The 21,050-nt window shown below is 47.1% G+C and overlaps 2 protein-coding genes across 2 annotated transcripts in view; one reads left to right on the top strand and one right to left on the bottom strand.

Moving 5' to 3' along the window:
• Window positions 1–1,536, bottom strand: part of LOC134542620 (nose resistant to fluoxetine protein 6-like) — a 249,973-nt gene extending 248,437 nt beyond the window's left edge. Inside the window, exon 1 of the mRNA XM_063387020.1 lies at window positions 1,336–1,536. Coding sequence (XP_063243090.1) covers window positions 1,336–1,516 — 181 coding nt within the window. The 5' untranslated portion in view covers window positions 1,517–1,536. The remainder of the gene's footprint in view (window positions 1–1,335) is intronic.
• A 1,064-nt stretch (window positions 1,537–2,600) lies between these two features.
• LOC134542740 (keratin-associated protein 5-9-like) lies at window positions 2,601–20,539 on the top strand. Its single transcript, XM_063387237.1, has 2 exons — window positions 2,601–2,654; window positions 19,949–20,539. The coding sequence occupies exons 1-2, from the start codon at window positions 2,601–2,603 to the stop codon at window positions 20,537–20,539; spliced, it is 645 nt and encodes a 214-aa protein (XP_063243307.1).
• Window positions 20,540–21,050: the final 511 nt, after the last annotated feature.

Below are 21,050 nucleotides of genomic sequence, written 5' to 3'. Positions count from 1 at the left end.
AATCAAACTTCAATTTTTCGATGTTTCGTGAAATACTTATTTGCAGAAAATGTTGTTTTATAATAATGTTTCACTCTTGGTTAATTGGTAAAATGAAACAAAGACGTAATTGTGTTTCTCTATTTAACGAAAGAAACAACATTTAAAACCCTTATTTCAGGTTTTTTTTTTTCATATTTTTACAAATATAGATAATATTCTCTTCAAGAAAGTATATTGTTTACAATAATCATAACCCACTCTCACTTTTCATTTAGTTAAAGGTCACAATATTTCGTAGGCTTTGTTTATATCGCGCCAAAGACTAACTGAAAGAAAAGAGTTCGCACATGAGCGAAATGTTTTTCTTTACAATGTGCGAACTCTTTTCTTTCAGTTTGTCTTTGGCGCGATATAAAAAACAAAGCCTACTAAATATTGTGAAATTATATAAATTGACAAAAATATTATTTTGCAAATTCAATAATGGAATAATCTTATCAAATTAGTGTATTGTCATCGGTCCTCGATAAATCTACAAATTTTTGAATGAAATCTGGCTGTTTAAAGTGGGTCAAAATCGCACTCAAAAGAGTTGGTTACAAACATACAAACATACAAACAAACAAACAAACAAACATACAAACATACAGGTTAAGCTAATATAAAGCGTGTAAAAATGCTGCTTCCCCAGTCACTCGTTCCACACACCTCGCTGGGCCGCACCTCTGGCGCAACTCTAGCCGCAGCACCCCTCGTGGATCTCCGCCGCGGGACTCCATCACCGCACTCCGCCACCGCCGACGCACTTGCCTTCGCCGAGGATCCGCCCGACGCCTCACTCGGAACTTCGCTCGTAACTCCGCCGCACCCGCGGCACTATCGCCCGGAACTGAAGTCTTCGCCCTATCGCTACTCTATCGCCCGGAAACTCCGCCGCGGGAAAACTCCCGACTTCACTGAACTCCTGCCCTGGAACCTTCGTCCAAGGACTTCGCCACTCTGCCGCACCCGCGGCACTACCGCCCCGGAAACTCTGCCACGGGAAAGCTCCCGTGTGAACTCTCCCCTGAGGCCGGCGTCCTCGTCTTATATATCAGCCCAGGCACTTTCCAGAAATCATGAACGCGGCTGGGGCTAGTCGCGTCATTCCGCGCCAACCCGACGGCAGAAATCTCTCGAAACACATGTCGGTAACTCGCGTAACTCCGCAGCTGTCAGGATTCGCATGTCAAACTAACAGCGCCGCGCGAGGAGCTGAGGGCTGGAGGGAGGGGAAACGGCGACCCAGGTGCGCCAGGTAGTGGTGCAGGCTGACTGGCAGGCATGCTGCCTGACAGCGCAGCAGGTACTCACATCGCACGGCCCAGGCTGTACCGTTGTCCAGCGCCGCCAGGTAGTGCTGCAGGCTGACGCGGCAGGCGGGCTCCAGAGGCGCCAGGTGCGGACCCCACGTGGCAGGGTCTGCGATGCCAGCCAGAGGGTTGGTGGCCCTCACCACGCTCAGCAGCGCGCACACACTCACTAGTCGCTCCATGACCACAGCAGAACTGACACACTCTCACTCTCCTGGCGCCAGCTCTCTCCGCCCCCCTCCCCCTTTCTTCCTGCCCACTTTCTTTCACACTCCGCAATAGCCGGCCAGCAGTATCCAACCTGCTGCTCGCTACTGCCGCATTGCGTAACATGTTGAGTCTGGCTTTGTTGCATTATGAAGCTTGTTCCGCCATGGCTGCATTTGTTAGCTGAATTAAGTCATTGTTATAAACATGAATTACATTTTTGTTTAGTAAGATTTAATTGATTATGTCTTAAGTATTCATTGTAACCGCCCTTGTGTACGACCGCAATTTTATTATGTTTGTACATTCTTTTCTTGCATTTTCATGTACTATTACAACTCTAGATTTCAATTACCCATTCACTTTTTTCACTTGCATGTGAAAAAATTAGAAACCTCTTAGTTCTGCTGTATCAAATCTAATTTTGCTGGAATATAAGAGTAATTTTTAAATTGTTATATATTGAAAATTATTTTTATTAACATTTACCATTTAAGTTATTTGTGACATGATTCTTACTTATATTTGACAGCTGTCTGATAGTCTGTTGTATGCAGTAACCATCTTAACATCGAAGATATTGTTGAAATCATCCATTGCACTATGAGGTCGAAGAAGTGTATAATATTAAAAATGCATAACACATCACATTATATAGTAGGTGGTGTTGGAGGGGGTAGTGGTCCCAGCTGTTGGCTGAGACAGTCCCAGTAGTAATAGTGGCGCCAGTGGTAGATGTGGTAGTAACCATGTTGATATGGTTAATTGTGAACCCTGTGTTGTTGTTGGTGGTGATCCCGGTGGTAGTTGCAGTAGTTGTCCAGTGGTAATTGTGGCACCAGTGATATAACTGGTGTGGAAATGTGGTCCTGGTAATATTGATGATGATAGTCTCGGTGTTAGTGGTGGTTGTCCTACAGGTAGTGGTGGCACCACACAGTGGTAGTGGTGCTGGGGGTCTCGATGGTGGAGCCTCTGGTGGCACTAGTAAAATAGTTATGTATGGTGTTGGTGTTGCCACTAGTTAAAGTGTAGGTATTCCGTGTAGTAGTAGCAGACATGGTGGCGGTTCCGATATTTGTGACTCTGGTGGCAGTAGTGGTGTACCTGTGGGTAGTAGTGTTTCATGCAATGGTATAATGGGTCTTAGTAATACATACAGTGATAGCCCTAATAATATTACGAGGTGTTCTTATTGGAGATAATGGTGGTCTTTGTGATGGTGGTCCCATTCTTGGTGTTAATTTATATAATGCTAGTTTTAGTGTTCCCCATAATAGTACAGTTGCTAATTATTGAGGTTGTTGTATTATAAGCGTTTATCCTGGTCGTTGTTATGTCGTGATGGTAGTGTTGATAGGTTGTGTGGTGGAAGTATAAATAGTTCTATTGGATCGAGTGGCTGTAGTACTAGTGATTTCTGAACTCAGTGAGAGTTTTTATGATGTTGGTTGTATTATTGCTCCTAGTCAATGTGGTGGTAGTCCCGGTCGTGGTATTGGTGTTCCTGGTGATAGCTTTGGAGTGCCGGTGATGGTAGTAGGCCCAGTGATAGAGCTGGTGGTCTTGAGTAACATGTTAGTTGGTAGTGTCAATGATCCTGGAGTTGGTGGTTTTCCTGGTGGTGGAACTTGTTGTAGTGTTAGAGTGCCATTAATTGTGGTAGTCACGGGGATGAAGGTGGTGGTCCAAATGGTGGTGGTAGTGGATTAGGGTAGTAGTTGTTACCCTGTGTTAATGGTGATAACATTATTGTTTATGTTTTGATGGTGGTGATCTTGGTGGTCATATTGGTCACAGAGGTGGTTATTAAGGTCTTGGTTCTGATGGAGGTGGTCTCAGTGCGGTGGTAGCAATGTTCCTACTGGGTTGTGGTAGTGGTCCAGTTTTTGGTGTTTGTTGTGGTTCTGCTAGTTTTGATCCCATGGGTGATAGTCCTTGTGGTTTTTACTGGTATCTTTGATAGTGGTGGTGGTTCTAGTGATGTTGACTATGTTTGGCCCTGGTGGTGATGGTGGTTACAGTTGTGATGATCGTTTCAATAGGTTTTTTTTTTGGATGGTTGTCCTGGTGGTAGTTGTTATCGTGGTGATGATATTAGTTAAAGTGGCAGTAATTCTCCTGCTTGTGCTAGTTTTATAAACTATTGTACTTCCAGTGGTGGTTGACATGTTGAAGTTTCGAACTCTGTGGTTTTTGTGGTCGTATTGATGGTTGTCCTAGAGGTGGATGCTGTGATAGTTCCCGTAGTGAATGTAGACACTGTTGTACTGATGGTTAGTCTCGTTAACGAAAACATAAAACATTTTTATCAATCATGCATACAAAAATAAGTTGTATATTAAAAATAATAAAGAAAATTGGTTATAAATTTAAGTGAAAAATAGAGCGTGACCTTACTCCACGTCTGCTGATCAAAACATTTTATGGATAGGAATAATGCTGTGCTACTTGTTTCAAATATTTGTAGTAATTTTTTTACAGGACTAATGTTTTTTGTACTTACCTTTTTTATATATAACAATAAATAAGATTTAAAAATCCTAGAGTTTTTTTTATAATATTACTTTAAAACTTTAATAAAGAGCTTTAATAGTTTTTTTAAGTTAAGTATTTTAGAACAGACACACAAAACGTTTTATTACATAAAATGGCAAACCTGCATTTTAATTTTTATATTATAAATGCTGATTTAACAAAACTCTTATTACTCATAAGTAACACAATTTGATATCTATAGCAGGGTTAAAGATGCAGTTTTACAAAGTCAATAATAGTGAAGCAGGTCAGCGACAGTACTTCTCTTGAATTTAACTTTTCAAGGACATTGCATTAAATTAACTTTCCCTTGACTTTAGCACTGAACAAATTATGGTTTTTAAAGATAATACAAACTTAAAAAAAATAATAATTTTAAGAAAGGCTTTTAATATAAAACTTATACTTTTTCATTAGAAATTTTATTTAAGAGTTTGATAATAGTTTTAAAATTTGAATTTAAAATTCATGTAGAACCTTTTACATTAGAGACTTCAGAGGTTCAGAAATCGATTTCTAATAGATTCACTTCTAAAAAAATTTCAAAATAATAACTCTAAACAGCCATTTTGTCATATTTTCAACAGCAGATTTATTTTCATATTTATTTAATATTTATTTTACACTCTACATTTTTAGCCATGGCAGCTATATAAGTGACTATAATGAATTTTTATTCTTCTGATAAAGTGTTCAAGTGTAAATCACCATTTTGCTCACATTTTATTCTTATTAGTCACAAACTAGTTCGTTAGATGCCGTAACAGCTGGTATATGGAATATTGTTAGCCAGTTTTAGAACCATTCTTAAATTATTTAATAATTGTAAAATATATTTAAAAAAAACAAGACAAAATGGAAAATCCATTAACAAGTAATCTTTTCCGCTCAGCAAAAACATTTGAGAGGTTTTTATATTAATAATAATTAATATGAACCAAAAAATATTTTTAAAATCTTCAAAAATGTAAATTTTTTGTGACAATGTACGGACAGTTTGGGAATTGGTTTATATAAATGAAACAATTGCATTGACTTCCGAAAAAATATATAATGTTATTAATAGTCCGAAAATACAACATTTCAAAGTTATACGCGCGAACAGTAGCGCTCCAATCGAAATTTCCCGTGATATTCTTAACGCCACTAGCAGATATCCCAGCGCAAGGAGGTTCAGATGTTCAGCGGGGAGCAGACATACACAGACCTCTATGCATACTAGATATTAGCAGTCAGGTGTTGTTTGTGGGGTGTTTGTATATTTGGTTTTGGCCTGGTGTTTCTGTTAGGTGTCACTAGATAATGTTAATAATGCCTATACAAACTTCAAATGGAAGAGGTTAGCTCATGAACTGATGAATGGTTCTTCATTTTGATGGCCAAATAAATGACTTTAGCTGCGAGGGTTGTTATTAAGTTAAAAAAAATAAACATGACTCTTGTGGTTTTATATTTTTGAGGATGTATATATTTCTAATATGTCATTATGGTAGTGTCAGCTGTTAAAAAGTACTGATTATTTACTCAAATTCGTTCATCTTCAATATTCATTTCAAAAGTAGCCACTAGATCAAGCCATATTTTAATTTTAAATATGTAATTTATCAAATTTTAATACAATTTCATTAACAAACTAACTTGCATTATAGCGTCCTCGGTTAGAACCCAGTGAGAGCAAAAATAAAAATGGAGACCGATACTTCCTCCACGGAAGCCACCCACAGAGACTGATCTCCCAACACTTATGCCAGGGTGTATATATATAATATATAAATATATATAGCCAGCTAGTATGTCGTCACAAACGCCATCTTTTTTTCGTCTTCTGGAAGCCACTTTCTTGTATTAGTCTGCTAGAGTGTGCTACCACCATGTTATTTTGTCACTCGTTAAAGTGCAGTAGTTATTTATTACTGTGACACCCACCATCTTGACATATGGGTGTCGTCTTGGAAATTCCTAATTATTTATCTAGAAATTCAGAAAAAAAGTCACAAATTCTTCAAAAAACCACTCATTAATATACTCATTGATTCGATCGGTTCCTGTCTTAGTTTTAAACTTGACCTACACAAAAATTAAATTTGATGGGAAAAAGTATTATATTCATTTAATATGGAAAAAGTCCTTAGTAAGGGGCTCAAATTCCTCCACTACCTGCCACCAGGAAGCTGATGATGACATATTGGCTCCCATTTTGCCAACTCGTAATAATTAACATAAAAATTCAAATTATTATCAAATAAAATATCATGAAAATAATGATTGATACGATCTATTCCTGTCCTTGGTTTGATTAACTGTCCGTGATAAAAGTACATAAAACAAGAATATATTGAATTCTGGTTTCCATTACCTTGCGTGAAGTTTATTTATCATTTACTCTACGAAAAACAACTCTAGACAAGATACCAGTCCGACGAATTAAAATCGTTGTCACGCTGCCTAACATGAAAGTCTATTTTTTTTCGATGCATTAAATACATTAAATATTATATATATTATATATATACACACTCTGGCATTAGTGGTGAAAGGTTAGTCTGTGGGTGGCTTCCGTGGAGGAAGTATCGGTCTCCATTTTTATTTTTGCTCTCACTGGGTTCGAACCGAGGACACTATGATGTAAGTGTGTTTTTTAATAAAACGTTTATGAAAATTTAATGAATTACCTAAATGTTTTATAATTTTAAAAAATTTACCCACAATTTCCGATAGTAATTACTAATTTTCAAGATAGTGGTCTGATATTATAATCCAAGATGGCGGAATGTTTTTTGTTTAAAGCGTTATTATTAAATTTATATATTTTTTAAAAAAATCCCATTATTTATCTTAAAGAAAAACGGGTTTTAAAAATAGAGGACGTAACTATTAGTGCAATATTTTTATAATCAAGATGGTGGGTTGTTATTAAGAATTTTTTTATTTTTATAAATAAATTACATGCTTACTTCCTCGGGAATCGAACCGAGGACCAAAATCCGTTAAGTAACTAAGTACTTGAAGTAAAAATTAAATTTTATTTTTGAATTTTTGAAAATATTTTTGGTGTAAAATAAAATCTTTCATGTTTACTGTCAAGGTCAAGGTTGTGACCTCGGCGGATCAGGGTGGCTTATTCTTAGGACCCTAAGTCGTTTTGCGGACTTTTCAAGCCACTGGCATTTTTGAGTACTAAAAACGGGAAATATGCCCCCAAAACGGGAATTTTCCCTCTCGAAATAGATAAATTTTTATTTTTCAGATTTGACGTCATTGACGCAGTTTTTTTTTAGTAGGGATTCTCTGTTACATCCCTACTAATCCCTAATAATATTATAAATGCGAACATGTGTTTGTTTTTGAGAATGGGTTAAGAGACTGCCATTATTATCGCCCTTTTTTTGTAACCAAACGTGTATTGTTATATATAGTAAATGCTAATTTTTGAAAATTATTTTTTTTAATAGTAATTACCCAAAGTCTTGCCTTTATTTTGGAATTATGTTTGCTCTGCTTTTTATGCTTTAAAGTTTTTGGCCTGACCCCTGGGCATTGGTATGGGGAATTTTTTATTGTGTAGCATTTCATACCTTTTCATAATTTTTGGAATTTCCCTTCGCGCCCAGAGTGGGTCGGGGACGCAACCCCTCTTCCAAGTTAGCAGGAGGAAGGGTTACACCTTCTTCACGCAGCAACAGACTTGACATGACTTTGTTGCATGAAGATAGTTTGTGGGCAAGATCTTGACATAGACTACTTATAATCATGAAATTCCATCCATAAATGAGTGAAGAAGGGGTAAATCCAGTTATATAATAAAATAATCATAAGAGTTAGGTCATAGACAAGCAAAAAGTGAGTTTGTGTCATTTTTCTATGTCCGCCACACGGTCATGATGTAAGGTCTCGCAACTTCCTTTTCTTCTCCTTGATGAGACCAGTCTTTGTGGAACTCGCGACTGCTTTCGATCTATAGTTTATAATGACAGTTTAGTTTAGAACTTCGTCAATAGATGGCATTGCCTTGAATTTGTAGCGCGGTATCGTTCGGTGCGTCGGTCACGTATTGCCTAGGGGTTACCTGCCTTCCCACAGAATGAAGTTGAAGATTTGTGTCCCGGTTTTGCCGATGCGTAGCCTTGATGCGTAGCCGAGAATGTGCAATCAGAGGGAATTTAAAAATAAAGTTACCTGTTTTTAAAGTTTATGTCCTACAGATTTGAAACTCGGTAGTGAAGTTCCTTACATGATGATAAATTGAGCCCGCCCTAAACACATCATAATATAAGGTACTTCAGTTTATATATACGTATTTTTAGTTAATTGGTCTTGAACAAAATATAGTATTTTATTATTTATTTTCGTATATTTTGTCAAGAAATATTTTAATTAATAAGTTAAATTATTAAATATATAATACGACTGTTAAGACTAATTTTCATGCATTCATACAGATTCAATGCAAGGATTTTACTTGATTGAACAATGATTTTATACAAAATATTTGAGTATACATATTACAATATATTTAGTAAAATATTACAAATAATTGACTTGATGTAAGTTTTTGGACATACGCCATTGCTAAGAACTTTTTCTGTTGAAGAAAAACTAATAAATAAAATAAATAAAAATACACAAGAAAGACAAAAAACACACAAAATTAAGAAAACAATTGCTGTTGTCAACAAGAATATAAACACCACAAAATATTTCGAAACAGAAATATGGTCAACAAACAAAGAAAAAAGTACTAAATGAACAAAAAAACACACAAATGAAGACAACACAAAAATATTTAAACCAAAATAATTCAGCACAACAGTTTAAACGAGACAAAAACACGACAAAACGAAAAGACAAAATAATACAACAGTTTTACCAAAACAGAAACAAGCGACGTTTCGGGAACTGCTATCTGCTCCCGTCCTCAGGCAGAGACGCACATGGTACGGAAACACAGTCCAGCCTCTGTCACTCTAACACTACTCACTCGTCCACGCCGTGTCACAGTGTCGCGTCCAGCTTCTGTCACTCTAACACAACTCACTCGTCCACGCCGTGTCACAGTGTCGAGTCCAGCCTCAGTCACTCTTACACTACTCACTCGTCCACGCCGTGTCACAGTGTCAAGTCTAGCCTCAGTCACTCTCACACTACTCACTCGTCCACACCGTGTCACAGTGTCGAGTCCAGCCTCAGTCACTCTTACACTACTCACTCCTCCACACCGTGTCACAGTGTCGAGTCCAGCCTCAGTCACTCTTACACTACTCACTCGTCCACGCCGTGTCACAGTGTCGAGTCCAGCCTCAGTCACTCTTACACTACTCACTCGTCCGCGCCGTGTCACAGTGTCGAGTCCAGCCTCAGTCACTCTTACACTACTCACTCGTCCACGCCGTGTCACAGTGTCGAGTCCAGCCTCAGTCACTCTTACACTACTCACTCGTCCACGCCGTGTCACAGTGTCGAGTCCAGCCTCAGTCACTCTTACACTACTCACTCGTCCGCGCCGTGTCACAGTGTCAAGTCTAGCCTCAGTCACTCTCACACTACTCACTCGTCCAAGGCATGTCACAGTGTCGAGTCCAGCCTCTGTCACTCTCACACTTCTCACTCGTCCAAGCCGTGTCAAAGTGTCGCGTCCAGCTTCTGTCACTCTCACACTACTCACTCGTCCACGCCATGTCACAGGGTCGAGACAACCTCAGTCATTCTCACACTACTCACTCGTCCACGCTGTGTCACAGTGTCGAGTGCAGCCTCTGTCACTCTCACACTACTCACTCGTCCACGCCGTGTCATAGTGTCGAGTCCATCCTCTGTCACTCTCACACTTCTCACTCGTCCAAGCCGTGTCAAAGTGTCGCGTCCAGCTTCTGTCACTCTCACACTACTCACTCGTCCACGCCATGTCACAGGGTCGAGACAACCTCAGTCATTCTCACACTACTCACTCGTCCACGCTGTGTCACAGTGTCGAGTGCAGCCTCTGTCACTCTCACACTAGTCACTCGTTCACGCCGTGTCACAGTTTCGAGTCCATCCTCAGTCACTCTCACACTACTCACTCGTCCCCGCCGTGTCACAGTGTCGAGTCCAGCCTCTGTCACTCTCACACTACTCACTCGTCCCCGCCGTGTCACAGTGTCGAGTCCAGCCTCTGTCACTCTCACACTACTCACTCATCCACGCCGTGTCACTGTGTCGAGTCCATCCTCAGTCACTCTCACACTACTCACTCGTCCACTCCGTGTCACAGTGTCGCGTCCAGCCTCTGGCACTCTCACACTACTCACTCGTTCACGCCGTGTCACAGTGTCGAGTCCAGCCTCTGTCACTCTAACACTACTCACTCGTCCACACCGTGTCACAGTGTCGCATCCAGCCTCTGCCACTCTCACACTACTCACTCGTCCACGCCGTGTCACAGTGTCGCGTCCACCCTCTGTCACTCTCACACTACTCACTCGTCCACGCCGTGTCACAGTGTCAAGTCCAGCCTCTGTCACTCTCACACTACTCACTCGTCCACGCCGTGTCACAGTGTCGAGTCCAGCCTCTGTCACTCTTACACTACTCACTCGTCCACGCCGTGTCACAGTGTCAAGTCCATCCTCAGTCACTCTAACACTACTCACTCGTCCACGCCGTGTCACAGTGTCGAGTCCAGCCTCTGTCACTCTCACACTACTCACTCGTCCACGCCGTGTCACAGTGTCGAGTCCAGCCTCTGTCACTCTAACACTACTCACTCGTCCACGCCGTGTCACAGTGTCGAGTCCAGCCTCAGTCACTCTAACACTACTCACTCGTCCACGCCGTGTCACAGTGTCGAGTCCAGCCTCTGTCACTCTTACACTACTCACTCGTCCACGCCGTGTCACAGTGTCGAGTCCAGCCTCAGTCACTCTCACACTACTCACTCGTCCCCACCGTGTCACAGTGTCGAGTCCAGCCTCTGTCACTCTCACACTACTCACTCGTCCCCACCGTGTCACAGTGTCGAGTCCAGCCTCTGTCACTCTCACACTACTCACTCGTCCCCACCGTGTCACAGTGTCGAGTCCAGCTTCTGTCACTCTAACACTACTCACTTGTCCACGCCGTGTTACAGTGTCGAGTCCAGCCTCAGTCACTCTAACACTACTCACTTGTCCACGCCGTGTCACAGTGTCGAGTCCAGCCTCAGTCACTCTCACACTACTCACTCGTCCCCACCGTGTCACAGTGTCGAGTCCAGCCTCAGTCACTCTAACACTACTCACTCGTCCACGCTGTGTTACAGTGTCGAGTCCAGCCTCAGTCACTCTAACACTACTCACTCGTCCCCACCGTGTCACAGTGTCGAGTCCAGCCTCAGTCACTCTAACACTACTCACTCGTCCACGCCGTGTTACAGTGTCGAGTCCAGCCTCAGTCACTCTAACACTACTCACTCGTCCACGCTGTGTTACAGTGTCGAGTCCAGCCTCAGTCACTCTAACACTACTCACTCGTCCCCACCGTGTCACAGTGTCGAGTCCAGCCTCAGTCACTCTAACACTACTCACTCGTCCACGCCGTGTTACAGTGTCGAGTCCAGCCTCAGTCACTCTAACACTACTCACTCGTCCACGCCGTGTCACAGTGTCGAGTCCAGCCTCAGTCACTCTCACACTACTCACTCGTCCCCACCGTGTCACAGTGTCGAGTCCAGCCTCTGTCACTCTCACACTACTCACTCGTCCCCACCGTGTCACAGTGTCGAGTCCAGCCTCTGTCACTCTCACATTACTCACTCGTCCACGCCGTGTCACAGTGTCGAGTCCAGCCTCTGTCACTCTTACACTACTCACTCGTCCACGCCGTGTCACAGTGTCAAGTCCATACTCAGTCACTCTAACACTACTCACTCGTCCACGCCGTGTCACAGTGTCGAGTCCAGCCTCTGTCACTCTCACACTACTCACTCGTCCACGCCGTGTCACAGTGTCGAGTCCAGCCTCTGTCACTCTAACACTACTCACTCGTCCACGCCGTGTCACAGTGTCGAGTCCAGCCTCAGTCACTCTAACACTACTCACTCGTCCACGCCGTGTCACAGTGTCGAGTCCAGCCTCTGTCACTCTTACACTACTCACTCGTCCACGCCGTGTCACAGTGTCGAGTCCAGCCTCAGTCACTCTCACACTACTCACTCGTCCCCACCGTGTCACAGTGTCGAGTCCAGCCTCTGTCACTCTCACACTACTCACTCGTCCCCACCGTGTCACAGTGTCGAGTCCAGCTTCTGTCACTCTAACACTACTCACTTGTCCACGCCGTGTTACAGTGTCGAGTCCAGCCTCAGTCACTCTAACACTACTCACTTGTCCACGCCGTGTCACAGTGTCGAGTCCAGCCTCAGTCACTCTCACACTACTCACTCGTCCCCACCGTGTCACAGTGTCGAGTCCAGCCTCAGTCACTCTAACACTACTCACTCGTCCACGCTGTGTTACAGTGTCGAGTCCAGCCTCAGTCACTCTAACACTACTCACTCGTCCCCACCGTGTCACAGTGTCGAGTCCAGCCTCAGTCACTCTAACACTACTCACTCGTCCACGCCGTGTTACAGTGTCGAGTCCAGCCTCAGTCACTCTAACACTACTCACTTGTCCACGCCGTGTCACAGTGTCGAGTCCAGCCTCAGTCACTCTCACACTACTCACTCGTCCCCACCGTGTCACAGTGTCGAGTCCAGCCTCTGTCACTCTCACACTACTCACTCGTCCCCACCGTGTCACAGTGTCGAGTCCAGCCTCAGTCACTCTCACACTACTCACTCGTCCACACCGTGTCACAGTGTCGAGTCCAGCCTTAGTCACTCTTACACTACTCACTCGTCCACACCGTGTCACAGTGTCGAGTCCAGCCTCAGTCACTCTCACACTACTCACTCGTCCCCACCGTGTCACAGTGTCGAGTCCAGCCTCAGTCACTCTTACACTACTCACTCGTCCACAACGTGTCACAGTGTCGAGTCCAGCCTCAGTCACTCTCACACTACTCACTCGTCCCCACCGTGTCACAGTGTCGAGTCCAGCCTCAGTCACTCTCACACTACTCACTCGTCCACACCGTGTCACAGTGTCGAGTCCAGCCTCAGTCACTCTCACACTACTCACTCGTCCCCACCGTGTCACAGTGTCGAGTCCAGCCTCTGTCACTCTCACACTACTCACTCGTCCCCACCGTGTCACAGTGTCGAGTCCAGCCTCAGTCACTCTTACACTACTCACTCGTCCCCACCGTGTCACAGTGTCGAGTCCAGCCTCTGTCACTCTCACACTACTCACTCGTCCCCACCGTGTCACAGTGTCGAGTCCAGCCTCAGTCACTCTAACACTACTCACTCGTCCACGCTGTGTTACAGTGTCGAGTCCAGCCTCAGTCACTCTAACACTACTCACTCGTCCACACCGTGTCACAGTGTCGAGTCCAGCCTCAGTCACTCTTACACTACTCACTCGTCCACACCGTGTCACAGTGTCGAGTCCAGCCTCAGTCAAACTCACACTACTCACTCGTCCACACCGTGTCACAGTGTCGAGTCCAGCCTCAGTCACTCTTACACTACTCACTCGTCCACACCGTGTCACAGTGTCGAGTCCAGCCTCAGTCACTCTCACACTACTCACTCGTCCCCACCGTGTCACAGTGTCGAGTCCAGCCTCAGTCACTCTCACACTACTCACTCGTCCACACCGTGTCACAGTGTCGAGTCCAGCCTCAGTCACTCTCACACTACTCACTCGTCCCCACCGTGTCACAGTGTCGAGTCCAGCCTCTGTCACTCTCACACTACTCACTCATCCCCACCGTGTCACAGTGTCGAGTCCAGCCTCAGTCACTCTAACACTACTCACTCGTCCACGCTGTGTTACAAGTCCAGCCTCAGTCACTCTAACACTACTCACTCGTCCACGCTGTGTTACAGTGTCGAGTCCAGCCTCAGTCACTCTCACACTACTGACTCGTCCAAGGCATCTCACAGTGTCGAGTCCAGCCTCAGTCACTCTCACACTACTCACTCGTCCACACCGTGTCACAGTGTCGAGTCCAGCCTCAGTCACTCTTACACTACTCACTCGTCCACACCGTGTCACAGTGTCGAGTCCAGCCTCAGTCACTCTCACACTACTCACTCGTCCCCACCGTGTCACAGTGTCGAGTCCAGCCTCAGTCACTCTCACACTACTCACTCGTCCACACCGTGTCACAGTGTCGAGTCCAGCCTCAGTCACTCTTACACTACTCACTCGTCCACACCGTGTCACAGTGTCGAGTCCAGCCTCAGTCACTCTCACACTACTCACTCGTCCCCACCGTGTCACAGTGTCAAGTCCAGCCTCAGTCACTCTAACACTACTCACTCGTCCACGCTGTGTTACAGTGTCGAGTCCAACCTCAGTCACTCTAACACTACTCACTCGGCCACGCTGTGTCACAGTGTCGAGTCCAGCCTCAGTCACTCTAACACTACTCACTCGTCCACGCTGTGTCACAGTGTCGAGTCCAGCCTCAGTCACTCTAACACTACTCACTCGTCCCCACCGTGTCACAGTGTCGAGTCCAGCCTCAGTCACTCTAACACTACTCACTCGTCCCCACCGTGTCACAGTGTCGAGTCCAGCCTCAGTCACTCTAACACTACTCACTCGTCCACGCTGTGTCACAGTGTCGAGTCCAGCCTCAGTCACTCTCACACTACTCACTCGTCCAAGGCATGTCACAGTGTCGAGTCCAGCCTCAGTCACTCTCACACTACTCACTCGTCCCCACCGTGTCACAGTGTCGAGTCCAGCCTCAGTCACTCTAACACTACTCACTCGTCCACGCTGTGTTACAGTGTCGAGTCCAGCCTCAGTCACTCTCACACTACTCACTCGTCCCCACCGTGTCACAGTGTCGAGTCCAGCCTCAGTCACTCTAACACTACTCACTCGTCCCCACCGTGTCACAGTGTCGAGTCCAGCCTCTGTCACTCTCACACTACTCACTCGTCCCCACCGTGTCACAGTGTCGAGTCCAGCCTCAGTCACTCTTACACTACTCACTCGTCCACGCCGTGTCACAGTGTCGAGTCCAGCCTCAGTCACTCTTACACTACTCACTCGTCCACGCTGTGTCACAGTGTCGAGTCCAGCCTCAGTCACTCTAACACTACTCACTCGTCCCCACCGTGTCACAGTGTCGAGTCCAGCCTCAGTCACTCTAACACTACTCACTCGTCCACGCTGTGTCACAGTGTCGAGTCCAGCCTCAGTCACTCTAACACTACTCACTCGTCCACGCTGTGTCACAGTGTCGAGTCCAGCCTCAGTCACTCTCACACTACTCACTCGTCCCCACCGTGTCACAGTGTCGAGTACAGCCTCAGTCACTCTCACACTACTCACTCGTCCCCACCGTGTCACAGTGTCGAGTCCAGCCTCAGTCACTCTAACACTACTCACTCGTCCACGCTGTGTCACAGTGTCGAGTCCAGCTTCAGTCACTCTCACACTACTCACTCGTCCCCACCGTGTCACAGTGTCGAGTCCAGCCTCAGTCACTCTAACACTACTCACTCGTCCCCACCGTGTCACAGTGTCGAGTCTAGCCTCAGTCACTCTAACACTACTCACTCGTCCACGCTGTGTCACAGTGTCGAGTCCAGCCTCAGTCACTCTAACACTACTCACTCGTCCACGCTGTGTCACAGTGTCGAGTCCAGCCTCAGTCACTCTAACACTACTCACTCGTCCACGCTGTGTCACAGTGTCGAGTCCAGCCTCAGTCACTCTCACACTACTCACTCGTCCCCACCGTGTCACAGTGTCGAGTCCAGCCTCAGTCACTCTAACACTACTCACTCGTCCCCACCGTGTCACAGTGTCGAGTCTAGCCTCAGTCACTCTAACACTACTCACTCGTCCACGCTGTGTCACAGTGTCGAGTCCAGCCTCAGTCACTCTAACACTACTCACTCGTCCACGCTGTGTCACAGTGTCGAGTCCAGCCTCAGTCACTCTAACACTACTCACTCGTCCACGCTGTGTCACAGTGTCGAGTCCAGCCTCAGTCACTCTAACACTACTCACTCGTCCACGCTGTGTCACAGTGTCGAGTCCAGCCTCAGTCACTCTCACACTACTCACTCGTCCCCACCGTGTCACAGTGTCGAGTCCAGCCTCAGTCACTCTCACACTACTCACTCGTCCCCACCGTGTCACAGTGTCGAGTCCAGCCTCAGTCACTCTAACACTACTCACTCGTCCACGCCGTGTCACAGTGTCGAGTCCAGCCTCAGTCACTCTTACACTACTCACTCGTCCCCACCGTGTCACAGTGTCGAGTCCAGCCTCAGTCACTCTCACACTACTCACTCGTCCCCACCGTGTCACAGTGTCGAGTCCAGCCTCAGTCACTCTAACACTACTCACTCGTCCACGCTGTGTCACAGTGTCGAGTCCAGCCTCAGTCACTCTAACACTACTCACTCGTCCACGCTGTGTCACAGTGTCGAGTCCAGCCTCAGTCACTCTAACACTACTCACTCGTCCACGCTGTGTCACAGTGTCGAGTCCAGCCTCAGTCACTCTAACACTACTCACTCGTCCACGCTGTGTCACAGTGTCGAGTCCAGCCTCAGTCACTCTCACACTACTCACTCGTCCCCACCGTGTCACAGTGTCGAGTCCAGCCTCAGTCACTCTAACACTACTCACTCGTCCACGCTGTGTCAAAGTGTCTAGTCCAGCCTCAGTCACTCTAACACTACTCACTCGTCCACGCTGTGTCACAGTGTCGAGTCCAGCCTCAGTCACTCTCACACTACTCACTCGTCCCCACCGTGTCACAGTGTCGAGTCCAGCCTCAGTCACTCTAACACTACTCACTCGTCCCCACCATGTCACAGTGTCGAGTCCAGCCTCAGTCACTCTAACACTACTCACTCGTCCACGCTGTGTCACAGTGTCGAGTCCAACCTCAGTCACTCTAACACTACTCACTCGGCCACGCTGTGTCACAGTGTCGAGTCCAGCCTCAGTCACTCTAACACTACTCACTCGTCCACGCTGTGTCACAGTGTCGAGTCCAGCCTTAGTCACTCTAACACTACTCACTCGTCCACGCTGTGTCACAGTGTCGAGTCCAGCCTCAGTCACTCTCACACTACTCACTCGTCCCCACCGTGTCACAGTGTCGAGTCCAGCCTCAGTCACTCTAACACTACTCACTCGTCCCCACCGTGTCACAGTGTCGAGTCCAGCCTCAGTCACTCTAACACTACTCACTCGTCCACGCTGTGTCACAGTGTCGAGTCCAGCCTCAGTCACTCTAACACTACTCACTCGTCCACGCTGTGTCACAGTGTCGAGTCCAGCCTCAGTCACTCTAACACTACTCACTCGTCCACGCTGTGTCACAGTGTCGAGTCCAGCCTCAGTCACTCTAACACTACTCACTCGTCCACGCTGTGTCACAGTGTCGAGTCCAGCCTCAGTCACTCTCACACTACTCACTCGTCCCCACCGTGTCACAGTGTCGAGTCCAGCCTCAGTCACTCTAACACTACTCACTCGTCCACGCCGTGTCACAGTGTCGAGTCTAGCCTCAGTCACTCTTACACTACTCACTCGTCCACGCTGTGTCACAGTGTCGAGTCCAGCCTCAGTCACTCTCACACTACTCACTCGTCCCCACCGTGTCACAGTGTCGAGTCCAGCCTCAGTCACTCTAACACTACTCACTCGTCCCCACCGTGTCACAGTGTCGAGTCTAGCCTCAGTCACTCTAACACTACTCACTCGTCCACGCTGTGTCACAGTGTCGAGTCCAGCCTCAGTCACTCTCACACTACTCACTCGTCCCCACCGTGTCACAGTGTCGAGTCCAGCCTCAGTCACTCTAACACTACTCACTCGTCCACGCCGTGTCACAGTGTCGAGTCTAGCCTCAGTCACTCTTACACTACTCACTCGTCCACGCTGTGTCACAGTGTCGAGTCCAGCCTCAGTCACTCTCACACTACTCACTCGTCCCCACCGTGTCACAGTGTCGAGTCCAGCCTCAGTCACTCTAACACTACTCACTCGTCCCCACCGTGTCACAGTGTCGAGTCTAGCCTCAATCACTCTAACACTACTCACTCGTCCACGCTGTGTCACAGTGTCGAGTCCAGCCTCAGTCACTCTCACACTACTCACTCGTCCCCACCGTGTCACAGTGTCGAGTCCAGCCTCAGTCACTCTCACACTACTCACTCGTCCACGCCGTGTCACAGTGTCGAGTCCAGCCTCAGTCACTCTTACACTACTCACTCGTCCACGCCGTGTCACAGTGTCGAGTCCAGCCTCAGTCACTCTAACACTACTCACTCGTCCCCACCGTGTCACAGTGTCGAGTCCAGCCTCAGTCACTCTTACACTACTCACTCGTCCACGCCGTGTCACAGTGTCGAGTCCAGCCTCAGTCACTCTAACACTACTCACTCGTCCACGCTGTGTCACAGTGTCGAGTCCAGCCTCAGTCACTCTTACACTACTCACTCGTCCACACCGTGTCACAGTGTCGAGTCCAGCCTCAGTCACTCTTACACTACTCACTCGTCCACGCCGTGTCACAGTGTCGAGTCCAGCCTCAGTCACTCTTACACTACTCACTCGTCCACGCCGTGTCACAGTGTCGAGTCCAGCCTCAGTCACTCTAACACTACTCACTCGTCCCCACCGTGTCACAGTGTCGAGTCCAGCCTCAGTCACTCTTACACTACTCACTCGTCCACGCCGTGTCACAGTGTCGAGTCCAGCCTCAGTCACTCTAACACTACTCACTCGTCCACGCCGTGTCACAGTGTCGAGTCCAGCCTCAGTCACTCTTACACTACTCACTCGTCCACGCCGTGTCACAGTGTCGAGTCCAGCCTCAGTCACTCTTACACTACTCACTTGTCCACGCCGTGTCACAGTGTCGAGTCCAGCCTCAGTCACTCTTACACTACTCACTCGTCCACGCCGTGTCACAGTGTCGAGTCCAGCCTCAGTCACTCTTACACTACTCACTCGTCCACGCCGTGACACAGTGTCGAGTCCAGCCTCAGTCACTCTCACACTACCCGCCGCCGGCCGACCCCTGTTTTAATTACATGCCAGTCCCCGACCTGGAAATGTCTCGTGGCCCTAATCTTTGTTACGTCATCGCAATATCCGACTTAACACTCGAAGCTACGGGAAAACAATTGCGTCCTAGTTACGCCACTTGACGCAGATTGTTTCGGTGAATGTGCCTCAGAAAGTCCCCAGGCGCGATGGGAAAGCACTGGGGAAGGAATGATACGAGAATGGGATACACCTGTCCGGAATGTGGCGTCTTCCCTGAACCCCCCCCCCACCCCCCTTGTGTATTGCTGCCGGCGCATCGGGCTGACTGGTCTGCCTGGATGCCACGCATATAGTATTCTTGAATCAATAATAATAAATCTATATATTTATTGCTATATTGCTAGTGATACATACTGAATCATTTCGCACACAAATTTTAAAAACTCTGAGATGAAATTGTTGTACTAATTTATTACAGGTCGAAATAATTTACAGTAGAATTCCACCGGTACGTATTCTGGAAACAGTGTTCTTTATTACATTTATGCGGGGACGTCTAAATGTGATTTGAAACGGTCGAGGGAGGGGTCTGTGTTTATACCCGTGGGTCTTATCTCCATCGGAAGAGGGGTGGAGGTTAGTTTGAGTTTTCTTTTTAACTTCAGGGGTTTTAAATTTGTACGTTAAATTATGTGAAGGGGCTCGACAAATATTTGTGCACCCGCCTGTAGTTACTCTCAAGGGTGCAGCATATTTCCCTCTGTTTCGTAGAGGCCAGTGGTCATCCAAGGGCTGTGTCTCGAGGAACAGAAGGGCTTCTACCACTGCTACCACTGCTACCACTGCTGCCACTGCAACCACTGCTTCCACTGCTACCACTGCTGCCACTGCTACCACTGCTACCACTGCTACCACTGCTGCCACTGCTACCACTGCTACCACTGCTACCACTGCTGCTACTGCTACCACTGCTACCACTGCTGCCACTGCTACCACTGCTACCACTGCAACCACTGCTACCACTGCTGCCACTGCTACCACTGCTACCACTGCTACCACTTCTACCACTGCTACCACTGCTGCCACTGCTACCACTGCTACCACTGCTACCACTGCTGCCACTGCTACCACTGCTACCACTGCTACCACTGCTACCACTGCTGCTACTGCTACCACTGCTGCCACTGCTACCACTGCTGCCACTTCTACCACTGCTACCACTGCTACCACTGCTGCCACTGCAACCACTGCTACCACTGCTGCCACTGCTACCACTGCTGCCACTGCAACCACTGCTACCACTGCTACCACTGCTGCCACTGCAACCACTGCTACCACTGCTACCACTGCTGCTATTGCTAGCACTGCTGCCACTGCTGCCACTGCTACCACTGCTACCACTGCTACCACTGCTACCACTGCTGCCACTGCTACCACTGCTGCCACTGCTACCACTGCTACCACTGCTACCACTTCTACCACTGCTACCACTGCTACCACTGCTGCCACTGCAACCACTGCTACCACTGCTACCACTGCTGCCATTGCTAGCACTGCTACCATTGCTAGCACTACTGCCACTGCTGCCACTGCTACCACTGCTGCCACTGCTACCACTGCTACCACTGCTACCACTGCTACCACTGCTACCACTTCTACCACTGCTACCACTGCTACCACTTCTACCACTGCTACCACTGCTACCACTGCTGCCACTGCAACCACTGCTACCACTGCTACCACTGCTGCCATTGCTAGCACTGCTACCATTGCTAGCACTGCTGCCACTGCTACCACTGCTGCCACTGCTACCACTGCTACCACTGCTACCACTTCTACCACTGCTACCACTGCTACCACTTCTACCACTGCT

This window comes from Bacillus rossius, assembly GCF_032445375.1.
Source record: "Bacillus rossius redtenbacheri isolate Brsri chromosome 9 unlocalized genomic scaffold, Brsri_v3 Brsri_v3_scf9_1, whole genome shotgun sequence".
Taxonomy (NCBI): Eukaryota; Metazoa; Arthropoda; class Insecta; order Phasmatodea; family Bacillidae; genus Bacillus; species Bacillus rossius.
This window is presented reverse-complemented; position numbering and strand designations above follow the sequence as displayed.

Coding starts and splice junctions, on each gene's coding strand:
- LOC134542740 (XM_063387237.1), top strand. CDS start 2,601: ATGGTGGCGGTTCCGATATTTGTGACTCTGGTGGCAGTAGTGGTGTAC. Junction 2,655..19,948: donor CAGTAGTGGTGTACCTGTGG/GTAGTAGTGTTT, acceptor TCTGTTTCGTAG/AGGCCAGTGGTCATCCAAGG.